Source organism: Ambystoma mexicanum, chromosome 4q (assembly GCF_040938575.1).
Source record: "Ambystoma mexicanum isolate Mex_15411 chromosome 4q, UKY_AmexF1_1, whole genome shotgun sequence".
Taxonomy (NCBI): domain Eukaryota; kingdom Metazoa; phylum Chordata; class Amphibia; order Caudata; family Ambystomatidae; genus Ambystoma; species Ambystoma mexicanum.
In genome coordinates, this window is record NC_090928.1 from 1,225,930,007 (window position 1) to 1,225,943,862 (window position 13,856).

At 46.5% G+C, this 13,856-nt stretch overlaps 1 protein-coding gene across 1 annotated transcript in view; it reads right to left on the bottom strand.

The window, feature by feature from the left end:
• The window catches only part of LOC138468291 (exportin-5-like), a 1,210,104-nt gene that overhangs the window by 36,335 nt on the left and 1,159,913 nt on the right, over positions 1-13,856 (bottom strand). Inside the window, exon 30 of the mRNA XM_069608777.1 lies at positions 7,727-7,891. Within this exon, the coding sequence (XP_069464878.1) occupies positions 7,727-7,891 (165 nt within the window). The remainder of the gene's footprint in view (positions 1-7,726; positions 7,892-13,856) is intronic.

A 13,856-nucleotide genomic window follows, 5' to 3' on the forward strand; every position in this document is an offset into this window, starting at 1 on the left:
CCTCCAGCAGCAGATGAGGGAAATGGTTTTCCTGCCGGGCCACTGGTGGTATATTGGGACACTTCCAGTGAAATTCCAGGGTGTGTCCGTGGGCGAGAGCATCCAGCACCCAACGGTTGGTGGAGATGCTCTTCCACATGCTTACGAAGTTCACCAGCCGGCCAGCCACCGGAGTGCAGGGGTGGGGGCCCAACGCCATGGCCGGTTCAATCCTATTTTGACATTGAAGCACTTCCTTGGGGACCTTGGTGGCGACTACGTCGTCCTCCAGATTTGGCACAGCCCCTGTAGGTCTCATGGGCTGAAGAGCAGGAGGGCCAACGGTAGGACGAAGCTCCTCCAGCGAATCCTTTGGAAGAACCTTGTCCGAAAGGACAGCCGTCGCTGTTCAAGCATGCCCAAGGAAAAAGCCGTCTCAGTGTCCGCCTTGATGGCTTGAAGAGAGTCATCCACGCTCTTCCCGAACAAATTGTCCCTGTCGAAGGGCACGTACAACACATTTGACTGAACATCCCGGCGAAAATTAGTGGCCCTCAGCCAGCCCCGCCGACGCCGCCAAACGCTGATGCCCATTTGGCAGAACACTGTTAGCAATGTCCGTGGCCACTGTAATGGCATGGTCCGATGCCACCTCGCCTTCCTGTAGAATCTCCAAAGCTTGCGCCCTCTTGTCGTTGGGAAGGAAGTCCAGGATGGGAGCGATCTTGAACCAAAGCTCCAGGTCATAATGCGCCACAATGGCAAGAGCATTGGCAGCCTTGATGGTAGTCGCTGCCGACGTGATAATTCTACACCCCATGGCATCCAACTGCTTCCCCTCACTGTCCGGGGGAGAGGAGGCCGTCGAAGAGGAGGATCCCGAAGACTACTTCTTGGTTGCTGCCGAAACGACAGAGTCCGGAGACAGTTGGGCCGCAAGCACTTAGGCGCGGAGTCCGGCAACCTGTACTTCTCAGAACGGTCCCTCTTCGCTGGGGCAGAGGAAGGGTTCTTCATGAGAGACAACCCCTCGTCCCAAATGTCATCCAATAGTGGGATCGAAAGTACAATTTTCCTCTTCGCCTCGCAGCGTTGGTATATGAAACCCTCTTCTCCTCAGGGACAAGCTGGAATAGCTCTGAGGCCCTGTAGATCATGGCGTGAAACGAGCCAATCTCGTTGGGTAGTGAAACTCTGAGGTGGAGACAGGAGATTTCCACCCCCCACCAATCTGCAGTCGTCCGTACCAGTCGTCGCTGTGTCTGGATCAGTCTCATCCCTCGGTGGGGGGTGGGTATGACAAAGGGAGACGAGGGGTGGCAAGGAGGCGGAGGGTGAACTTTCCTCTTCTTGACTGGTGGTTCCCTTGATGGTACTGGCGCCGCGGGTAGGGGCCGTCAGTGAAATAGGCATCCTTGTCTGGATCTCCGAGCATAGAGCATGCAAGGCAGTGAAAATGTCCACTGAGCTATCTCCAGGTGGATGCTGAGGCGACGGAGAAGGCGTTTGCGGCCCAGGCTGGTCCTCCAAGCCCTCCCCGCCCTGCTGCTCCTCGTCGTCACCTTCATCACCCTCGTGATCCGCGAAGGGCCTACTCTCGACACATCATTCCTCCGGGAAGGTCTGGAGGTTGGTAAGCTCCTCGTCTGAAGAGATATCCGTGCCCTGGTGGGCTACCGTGCCCCCCCTTCCGTGCGACCAAGGGGGATGGTTTCAGTGAAAGGATAGGCCTCTTCTCTGGTGTCTTTTCAATGGGCTGAAAAGAGGACTCCTGGCAGGCAGGGATACTTTCGCCTTCGGGGCTGTGCCCTGCGGATCCGCCACGGCGGCCTTTGCGAGGGACACCACCACTCCTTCGATGGAAGGTTGGGCCTTTGACAGATGTACCTGGACCTTCATGGCCTTGGTTGAGTCTGCGGCCTTAGGTGGGAGGGTGAGGGTCTGAGCCCCGCTCCCCCTTGGCCTTCTCCAGAGGGCCAGTCTGGGTTTTCTCCAAGTGTTTGCCCGGATGGTCCGACGTCCTCTTCTTCGAAGATCTTGAGCGCCGGACTCGCGATTGAAGCCGCCCAAGACACTGTACTCGCCCTGACCGCCGAGGAGCCCGTCGCAGCGGCGCTCCCGGTGACAGTGGACTCTCGGTGCTTAGCCTTTTGTTGGACCCCCGTGGGAGAGGTGTCCTCAAAGGTCTTAGAAGACCGCTCAACTTTCTTCTGGGCAGGGGAGGCATGCTGCCAGGACTCACCCAGAGCAGGGACCTTGGCCTGCAGCCACTCGTTCAGGGTGCGGGGCACCATCTGACAAGATGCAGTCATCTTCCATGTGCGTCGTGTCCAAGTGCAGGCAGTAAAGGCACAGTGAATGTCCGTCGTCCTAAAACACATTCCAGAAGCCACCGGTGGGGCAAATTTTGAAAAGGGGTGCTGAGTCCTCCTCCGACATGTCCACGCAGCGTAGGCATTGAAGAAGCTTCTGGAAATCATCCACAAAGGAAACTATGAAATTCACCCTTGAGGGGAGCTGAAGAATCCGAAAACGGGTCCACGGTAATCCGAAGGAGGAACAATGGTGCACAAGGCTCGATGACCGAAAAAAGTAAACTCTTGGAAAAAGCGCAAAATGCAGTAAAACCTCGAGAGCAAAGCACGAGGACTCCCAACACTTGAACGTGCGATAAAAATCTGAAGATGGCTGCCAGAGGAGGGGCTTAGGTAGAGGGCCAGTATGACCCAGAAATCAGTGAATGGTTGTTAGGCGAAAGACAGTTCAGAAATCAAACAAACTGATTTGTTCTTTACCGAGGATTCCCAGTCTGAAGACAGGGAATATTCATGAGCAAGTGGATCCATGCCAAACCCCATGCTGGAGAATATCAAGGACTGCGTTGGTCTCAGACTTGGTCTGGTGTACTGAAAAAACCAAGGTTGTAGAGAAGATCTATTGGGCACTCCAAGGTGTGGCTAGCCCCTTCCTGCATGCTGTGCTTGACCAGCCAGTCATCCAAATATTGATATATGGGATGACCTCTGGCCCAGAGCAGTGCCGCTATCTTATTCACCAGCCAAGTTGAGGCCAAATAGCAGCACTCAATACTGGAAGTGCCTCCCCATTACTGTGAACGGCAGGAACGGCCTGCATGACTGCCAAATTGGGACATGCAAATAGGCATCCTTGAAGTCGAGAGAGCACATCTAATCCCCCTTGCAGAGAGCCTCCAGGATCTGCGCTGGCGTGATCTTGAATTTTTGGAGAGGAAGTTAATGGTTGAGAAAAGATAGGTTGAGTACCACCTGGTTCTTTTTGGGGATGGCAAAAATTCTGGAATAGTAGCCAGAGACCCTCTGATACAGAGTTACTTCCTCCACCATCCTGTTCTGTATCAGGAAAGTAATTTGACAGGGTTGGTGAGCCTACCTGTAACAGAGGGGGCGAAACTGGGTGAGGAGAGGGAACTGAAGTCGACACCCCCCCCGGAAACCACAGAAAGTACCCAGGGGTCTGAAGAGGGACATCACTGCATCTCATGAAGGGAGTCTGCCCCCCACTGGGAAGATGGGATGGATTTGGATGCCACCCTCATTGCTTCTTAGTTTCTGAGGGGGGACTGGATACTTAAGCCTTTGTGAATTGGTCGATCTGTTTGGCTGCCTGGCACGGCAGTCCTGAAACACTCCCTGCTCCTCTGGTCCGACCTCCCCTGTGACTGACCGAACGCTTTCAGCAGTGGTTTGGCTAGGATTGCCAGCGACTTCACGGTTTGCAAAATGGTCTTTCTGTATTGAGCGCCTCATCCGTGGAGGAGTGGAAGAGCTCAGCCCCTTTGAGATGAAGATCCAGTATTCTGTCCTGGACGTCTGCATTCAATCTAGTAGCATGCAACCATGCTGCTCTGCACATGTCGGTAGCCAGGCAGGTGCCTCGACTAGATGTGTCGATATCAGCCACCGTAGACTCAAGAAAATCCTGGGCCACTAATTTGCCTTCAGCCAGGCCTGCCTTGATAGCTGCCTGTTTATGTGATTGAAGGTCTGGGTAGGACGTCTCCCTTCACAACTTTTGGTTGGCAGCTTCGAATATTGCATCCGTGTTGGCTTGCCAGAGGTGTAGGCCCGAATGTTGGTAGACCTTTTTACAACAGGACTCCAATTGTCTATACTCTTTCCCAAGGAGGGCTGCTGCCGAAGATCCTGATGTTAGAGGACTGGTGTTTTGCGTACATTGATGCTGCTGTGATGACGTAGGAGTGGGGCTGCGGGATGGAAAAAGAGTAGAATAGACCTCCACTTCCACCAACCTGTACTTTGCGTCCAACCTCTTGTTGACCGGTTGTGCCAAGTGAGGCTTCAGCGAACCCTTCTTCTACACATCCTTCTGCAAGGGTATGCCTGATTTGCTATGCGCCCTAAGGGCCATCACTTCTGCGAGCACCCCAGACTCTGGTTGCTCCTGTTGCGGCGCCAGAAAACCCCAGAATTCCACCAGGCCCTGCATCTAATCGTGAAAAGCTTTTGCTGACGCTGAGGCCTCAAGGTCATCTTCCTCACCTGTGAAATCTGGCTTTGTCGGGCTGGTAGTTCCATACTTGCTCCTGCTGCATAAATGGCCACCCTCTGAGACACCCAAGGGCCCTCGAACGTGAACTCTGTGCTGGATGCAACCTCTTGCGAGATCCCCGGTGGGCTTGGAGTCCCGGACATGTGTCCAGTAGTCGGTAAAGGTACCAGCGTCCCCTCGAGCCTAGGCCGGTACTAGAGCGTGTATGCCCCTTGGAACGAATCCCGGTGTCAGAGCATTTCCATCGCTCAGCCGATGCCTCCGGAGGACCTGCAGGCCCCCTTGCTCCGGAGACCAGTAGCTCGTTGAGCCTCGAGACGCTGGCTGGTACTAGGGTCCTTAGAACCCCTCCCGCTCTGAGGATTCCCTGGGAAGGAATTCCTCTTATAGGGTGCTTTGGAAAAGTTTCTCACTTACCATATCCGATTTGCTTCTTCTCATGAAGTTCTTCAGATGGTCTGGATGGGAAGCAGAGATGATCTCCCGCCAACGAGCCAAACGATTCTTCAATGTGCACGGTGTAAGCGAGTGGCATGCTGCGCCGTCTTCCCACCGATGGTCCACGCCTAAGCACTGGAGGCCGAGCGAATGAGGATCTGATGCAGGGAAGCAACCGCCGCAGGGGGAACACCTGCCAACGCCTGATGGGGGGAAACATGCGCTGGGGCAGGCTGGGGCAGACAAGACACCCGAGTCGGTTATGAATATAAAAGTAAAAATAGTTAAGGGAAAGCCAGAAAAAAATGGCAGGACGCTCCTTTAGAAACCTTATTTTTGTTTACTTTGCGCTAAAAAACGAATCTGGACTAATAAGACCGTTTAGATTTAGATGTTGTGCATATTATACAGAGTCAGAAGGCCCAGAAATGTCTTTATACGTAAGAGCAATGCCTCCACCTTGAGGAATGGGTCGTTTAACATTTTATATGATGGCAGAGTGGTTTGTACATGATCAGGCCTCAGCAGTTAGTAACCCAGATTTCTGTTATAAATATAAAGTCACAGAGTGAAGAGATTCGATGAAATATATCTCAAGGAAGTATTTCATGAGAGAACGAGCACTGGAACAGCTAATGGCCAGCTTGGGTGTATGTTCAAGAGGCATTCACAAAGTGTCAATTAAATTGTGCACAAACGGGTGTGTCTGGTATTTTGAGGAGGGTGCTGTTCCATGGGCCATAACAGTTTTCAGAGCTAAAGGCGAGGGAAAAGCAACAGTGCATTTATAGGAGAGGAGGGTAGTTATTAAATACTTTATGAGTGGCATTAGGTTGGGACTTCAGTGTGGGGGGATGAAGGCGGGCATACGGCTCCTGTGTGGCTGCTGAATGTAGGGCAGTATTAGGGCCTGTGGTGGTCACATGAGCCAGATAGTCGGATGGCACACCCAATATGAGCAGCCAACTTAGAGCGTAGAGAATGTTAAACAATAATAATGAGGATATACAATTACCAGTGTCTAGGCACACTGTGGTCCCAAGTAACCTAAAAAGATCAATAATATGAGAAAATAAGAGGGAACGTGGGGCCAGAAAACCTAAGAGCAAAGCTCCAACAAGGAAACAAAAGGAACCTTAGGACGTCATTTTTACCAGAAAGGCACATTTCAGCTTTCCGCAAACAAAGAAGACAAATACGAGGACTCAAAACCAGGTGCCATTTAGATCCCACAGGCAACCCATGAAATGCTCAGGAGAAGGAGCTTGTTAATCCGTCAAGAAATTGAGTACTCGCTAGCAAGAAATAGGACACCTAATCCAGCGAGCTTTCAAAAAATAAAAATAAATAAAACAGAAATGGCTTGATGGTAGACCATTATCATTCAAATATTTAAACCATCTACGGAATATAGGCTCGTCTAAACCTTGTGCAATAACATTATTTCTGATTTATGTTAGTGTCCTACTTTGAAACACAAAATGGGGTTTTCAGGGACATGGCCATAATAGAACGGACTCACAGAAAAGCAAATTAGTGTTAACATGCAAAGGGCTTTTCTAATGCAGCCCACACTGAGCCAGAATTGCAAAACCAAGCAATGGAGGGCTTACAATATTTCTTTGCCATCAGCATTCCGGGCAATGCCAAGGGCTAAATCGAGCATTGTATAACAGTTCATTTGAAAATGACTCTATAAAGCAGTGTGCACTGTATCTATAAACTGAAGCACAGCAAATGGAGCTTCTAAAGCATTTCAGGAATTCACAACCCCTATGGAAACTATACTTCCTCGCCACCTATGAACAGAAATCTCTATTATTTATAATTAGTTTGCTTGCAGTGTGCCAGTACTGTTAAATTCATTTATGTGGTAACCAGATGATTAAAGCACTCGTAACTAAATAATTCAGGGACAGCCCTTTATTCTGAATAATATACTCAAACTTTATTTGTTTCACCACTTCTCTCCTTAGTGGTGTGTCTTAACCTAGATAAGCCGCAGAACGTTTGAAGGAATCCAAACCTTAACTAGAAAGAGGTCTTGATTTTGGGGCTTGAACATAAGCCTTCAGAAATGACTCCCGACAAGCATGAAACTTTATGCAAATATACCACACCAATGATGATAGATCTGTTGGAACTAATGGAAGCAGCCTGGAAGTAAACCGTGGTGACCTAAACTAACACCCTGCTTTCGGTCATCCGGCCACAAACAGACATTAGAAAAATGTAAAGACTGGCAACCCTTTCCAAAGGCAACATGCACTAAAAAGTCATGTTTACACAAATAGAGGAGACCAAACCTACATAAAAATGTTCTGAGAATTCTGGGATAGTCTGGACCAGTGGCAGAATTATTTAAAGCTTCTGAAGAGGAGGATCCCTTGCCCAAGAGATGTGGTTGAGAGAAAAGGTTTATGAAAGTCCTCCATATTCCCAAAACAAAAACATCCTATAAGTGAACCAGCCTATTAGGATGGACTATCCATTAGCATGCATTGAATCTCGCCAGAAAAGTGCAGGTGTCAAAATCTTATTTTGCATGCTTCTCCCCACGTTTAAGTCTTCTCTGCAGATGGTTAGGAACCATGAATTCATATATTTTCAAGACAAGTCTGGGGCACAAACCACCACACTTCCCTTTACCCCCACTAGAGGCCAATACAAACAATCAAAATAAATTAAATCTATGTCCAAGATAATTCACAAAAAATTATAATGCAGCCAGTATGCATGCATTGCATTGGTAACTTACCCCAATACAGCCTTTGAGGAGGCGCTTGAACTTATCCTCCCTCGCTTCCTCTTCCTTTTCCGATTGAGGGGTCACTGAAAGTTCTTTATCAAACGACTCCAACAAATTCTTATCAATGTCTGGAACATCCTCCATAATGTTTTTCAGCTCAATATAAGAAGGCCGCTACAGATATTTAAAAACAAAACGGTCATGCAGCTTAGTGTCAGAGGCACACAAACACAAAGGATACACATGGTTCAATAGCTATTCACACCAGTGAACAAGGTTAGCTGCACAAAGGGATATGTATAATCCTTGGTTGAGCAAGTTCTCTTCTGCTTAGGGTTTATAAAAAATAGATCACTAAGCCGCTTGTGAATACCTTTGCCCGCTAGCAGTCACTTCTTGAACTTTCCGCTGCACCAGACTGGATGATCAGGAATGAAGAGGAGGCTTCACTAAAAGACCAATACCTAGACATAGCTATATCTTCAGGTATGGCTTAACTGGAATTTCTTGAAGCGACTCCAGTCACCAGAGTAACCATCTTGAGATGAATCTCTTGTTACGGACAAGTAAATACATTCCCATAGCAAGTGCCCAACAAGTTGTCAATCACAGAAAGGTACAGAGTGAAACAGTGTGAACAAGACTGAAACAAAGTAGTAGGTCAGTTGTGATTTCTCTTGCTTGGTTGAGTTAGACTACCAGTCAGGTGGTAAACACTGCAATATGGTTTTGAAGAATGACACAGAAATGAAGCATTTAATCAGTTGAGCGATAGAAGTCACCAAGTTTTCACAAGCTAAAACGTGGAGCTCTCCAACCAAAACTGAGCTCTCATTTAAACAGACAAGGAAAGGATTATATTTCACTTGGCTGTAATAGTACACAATAATAAATCACAATACTCCCTGTACAAACATTTTGTTCCAATTGCATCGGCCTATCTTTCTGGTTGCCATCCAAATAAATAGTCTAGTACACCTCCAGCCTGACTTGACCCCACTATATGGGCAATCTCTCACTCCAAGAACCTCTCAGAGGGTGAGTATTATGCATTCATGAGCACTTAGATCTCCTGTGAAACACAGCGCTGAAACTTGTACATAGATTGAACCCAGGAAATAGACTTTGTTTGTACAGCTAACCCATTTCTCAACCGCCCACACCGCACCTTTGCAACTTAGCAGAAGGGATGGTCTAAATTCACGAACCCTGCATGTGCGGACACACAATAATGCACATCATCTCTTCCATTAAAATTAAGTTACTTTTAATGACAAAAATTCGAACCAAGCTGCACCTCACTGAGGAGACCCAACAAGGCCGAAACCTGTCTGGGGTTGCTTGCGTTTCAGTGCAGAGTGGACCTGGCCTAGCAGTTTGGGCAGGGCTGCTCCCATTGGTGGCAGTACCTGACTGATTTGCAAACGGCTGGACCCCTTTTGCAATGGCGCAGACAGGCTAAAAAACAGTGGTGTGGAAGGTTGCCCAGAGCAATGCCGTGGTTTAGATTTATTCAAAACCTTCCACCCATCACTTTTTTGGTTTTGAAAATTCGAACTGTAGGTTACCATATAACCATCTCCTTAAACACAAGCTCCCCCTTTAGTCCATAGTATTCCTCCACTGCCTCCATATACACTCCATTTAGACATGGTCGACTACCAGGGTCTTGGCCATCCTTGCATAACTTAAACGGCTTCTGCAAAGGTGTTCAACCAAAAGCACGTTTGGACCATAATTATGGTGCAACGCGCTATAGCAAATTACAAAATGAATGAATGAATATGCTTGGGACTCCCTTCAGTTGATGGGAAAACAGTACATACCATTGCAGCGCAAAGAACAAAGACTCCTGAGCACATGAATCACACAGCCTAGTGCTTAGGTCTTTAGCAAAAATGCACAGCTAAACATTGGCTTGTTCTCCTTTCCTACTAAGAGTATGCTTGTGTAGAAGCAAATGAGACTAGCGGGTAGTTCATTTTAAGGAAACTGTGCTAAGGGCCAAGGTAAACGATAAGACTAATCTTTTGGCCTTTCAACATGTGTTTAAGAAGATTCAATAGCTCTAGGAGGTTTGGTATCCATTACAAACTCACTGAAGCATGGCTTGGCAAGACCGACCGAGTTCCATAGTTAACTGGGCAAAGCTTTATGGCCAGGAGAAGACTAAGGGACTAGCAGGTTACAGCAGGATTTCCTCATGACCAGTCTTTGGCTCTGAGCCTTTTCCTTTGTTCAGATTGCTCCACAAGTGTAGCTTAGCAACTGACTTTGCAGAATTATGTGGAAGTGGGGCAATGGAGTTACAAAGGACATGGTCACTGCATTCAACATTTAGGCAGCCATGCAATCAGTAGGGCCCCTAAAATTCAAATCTTGCAGGCTTCTTCCCAGGATGTAGATTCAGTTCCGAATCCAAAGAGCAAATCATTACTTGCCTCATTTGGCCATCATTAGTGTGGCATTAACACTATGAGGCTGATGCAGCTCTGCAGATGTTTTGTACTACGACTCCCATGATCCCTCACCATGGACTTTGCCGAGTAGTATTGACGGAACTTACCCCACAACATCTGGAGAGCCAAATGGTGCAGAACCCTGCCAAAGGGGAAAACGTACTCACTGGAAATAGATGATGCATAACATGCAACTCTAAAATTGATATAAGTTTCAGAACTACTGCCATCTTGTGTGGTTAGTCCAGAGCATTGCAACCCACATACTTTACTTAAATATAGGTGTTGACAAAGGCATTCCATTAGTAGATCCATGTAGGACATATGCATGTTACACACAATGCTTCTTGCAGTCAACATTTATTTGTGTCTGTCGTGTGTGTGTGTATAAATCGCACACAGAAATGGAACAAGCACTTCTAAAAAGTGTTTTACCACTGTACATCTTACACCCACCTACCCCAAAAGGAAAGACTGCTTACTAGTTTGGCCTGGGATTTGAAACAAACTGATTGACAAGCTGGAGCAGGAAAACATCACTTTCCCTGAAGAGATTTTCTGTAGCTTGTGCCACATGCTGCCAAACTCACTTAAGTGAAATACTGAAAAAAGCAAAAACGACTGCGCTAAATGTCTTTTTATGGATATTTTGATACACACACTTATGCAAGGAAAGTGATGTTCTACTTGTATATAATATTAACATAGTTGCACTACGAATGTGGCAATAAAACAGCCATGGAAATGGTCCAAGCCAGTGCAGCCAATGATGAAGACTAGGGGTGGCGGGCAAAGAAAGCGCTGGATAGAAGTCCAGCAGCGGCAAATCCAATTCGCAGCTAAGCCCAGGACGCAGAAACAAGCCTGTATGGGCAGATCCGATCCTTCAAATACAGCAACCAATTCTTCAGAACAAAGGTCATCTAGCACGCAAGTAAACCCGTTGAAAAGGGTCCCTCACCTAGATAACCCATATACACCAGTGATGGCCTACTAATCACACAAAGGGGATTTAAACAAAGGTTTTTGTGGCCACCGAATCAGGTTGGATCCATACAATACGAGGTAACCAAGACAATCCCATTAGGATGTGTAATGTCTTCTGTGCACAGTGTGCTCAAAGAGCTTCTATGTGGCCACAATGGCCATTTTAGTCCTGCCTTGTGGCAGCCTAAACAAAGCACTGCTCAGGAAACAAACGGGAAATAACTGGACCCAATACATTAGAACCTGAATGGGTACCAAAAAAGTACATTTGACTACTAATGCAGCAAATTTGCTTGCAACGCTGGTGGAGCCAGAAGTAAATTAGTCGTCATTACGCCTACACTCTTAAGAGAATGTAGGGTTATATATTCCTCTTTGGGCATAAATGGGTGCTTAAAAAGCACCCTTAGTCTTAGGAGCCAGTTGGACTTGCCTAAAAAAAAAAAAAAAATGAATGAATGAGTTGCAGCGGCAGGGAGCCTTCAGTCAAAGTTCCTCTGCCATAAAAAGAGGTCCAAGATCTTGAAAATCCAAGGGGAAAAAGCAAAAAAGGAACATGCTTTCTCATCTTATGAAAGTGGTACAAGGGATCAATTTGTTTTAAAAATAATTAGCAGACCATATTTATTATTTAAATATATAAAGCTCTCGGCGGCCCCGAGGTATCATGGCGCTGTTGCTTAGGTTAACAGTTTACATTTTTGATACATTGGTGGGCAATCATACAATGGTGAGATACATTAGTAGAGGCAACAGTAAGTAAACATTAACAGGGTGATGGGTGCATTGAGTGGTCATGGGTGGAGCAAACTGATGTGGTGGTTGGTCTACTTAAAGAGTTGTGTTTTCAGTGTTCTGAGGAATACTGACAGACGTAACATATTACTATGTTCTTAATTAGCAGAACGTATTGGATTAGCAATTTTGTACTCATATTTTTAATGTAAACAAAAGTTACTAGTTCTCCAGTCAAAATCATCAATAAAGCATTTGATGTACTCCTGAAGTAAGTTACACCTGGCTATTGTGTCTTACCGTGTCGCAAATAGATTGTTGTGTGGAATCAAACATGTGCTTTGGTGAGTTTTAGACATCCAGCTGATATAAAAAAAATCTCTGTGGTGGATATCGGTCTTGATAAGTACTTGCTTCACTCGGGTTTGGAAACCCAAGTCCTACTGCAGTCATCTTTATGACAGTAATGCACACTTTGTTCCTTGCATGGCTATTTGCACTGCAATGTCATTGCCAGGAGATGGGTTCACCAAATTGTCAAGGTCACTTGAGGATTGGGAATTTGTGAGGTCACTCTCGAGTTTTTCCATGTTACACCATTTTAGCGACTGAACCACTTCTAGTGTGACAACCAGTACATCTTCCGAGTCCCCGCTGACTAGGCCAGCTGAGCATGGAGCCACTTTTGAATCGGCTATGCGTTCCTTAGTGCATTACATCTCCAACATTTACAACAATAAAAGACAAAAGTTGCCACAAAAGCATGCATTGAGTTAAGGAAAGGCCAAAGCCTGCTTGGAATTTATTGTGGATCCCAAGGATATCTTTCTTGGTGGGGTTCAGACAATATTTTGACAAGGACCATGTATCCCAAATGATGTAGTTTTTATTGTGACATTAGTGTGCTACCTAAACTGACCAGCTGTGTTAATAGTTAGACAGCGGCCCAGGTGTGGGTATATGAGCCAACAACACTTTCATAAACACTTGGTGTTGACATCACCCCAAATGGTAGCGCCCATAATTGATACTGGTAAGCACCCATCTTGCATGGCAATATGAACATTTCCTAAATGAACTAAAGCCCTCCGTCCTACCTTCCAGTGTCGTCCTAGGACCATCTTGGAAATTTAAATGGCGTTGACCATTTGCATCAAATGGAGGTCCACATGAAATCATGCCTAAAATAGCAAATAATGTCGACACTGGGGTCATTTTTCTTCTTTCCATCAGTCTTTGAAATATTTGTATTTAATAAGAAAGCTACATGCCATACCACTGGTTCGCTCATGAGACATGTCCAGCAAAGATCATAAGACAGACTAGAGCCTTCGAGTCATAGATCTTTATGATATCAACTGCTCTTGACTAGACAACCTCACACAGGTTGTGGTGACATCATTGATGAAAAATCTGAAGCAGGTCCCAGGAGACCTTGCAATCCACTTTCCTAACCAGGAAAACCAACCGAAGCAGTTGCCACACTAAAGCTGCAGTCTTTTGTTGAGTCTGACATGCAAGGTGATTCATAGGCAGGCTTCATGCCTGGGAACAATAGTGCATCAAATAATTTCTACAATGGACAATATCAGGCATGTAGTGAATGGGGGCAGTGGCAGGGACTCATTGTACTTGGTTTGCCCAGGGCATTAGACACTGGCTCTCCCCACCGTGGTGGGGAGTTTGTACAGGCTCAGCATTAGACAATGCCTTGTTAGGCAAAGTTTGCATGCAGTACCCTCTGGGACCACTACATACAACTATGACTACAGGTGTAAGCAAAACCAACCTTTGGTATATGTCTGTACCACACAGTTTTTGGTAGCAAGCTAAGCAGCCAGGCTTATCTTAAGAGGGATTGTGAACTTGTAATGAGGTTACACAGAGGTCTACAATCACAAATATTCAAATAGACTCTTATACTCAAGGTTTGGTAAAACACCTATTCATTTATTACA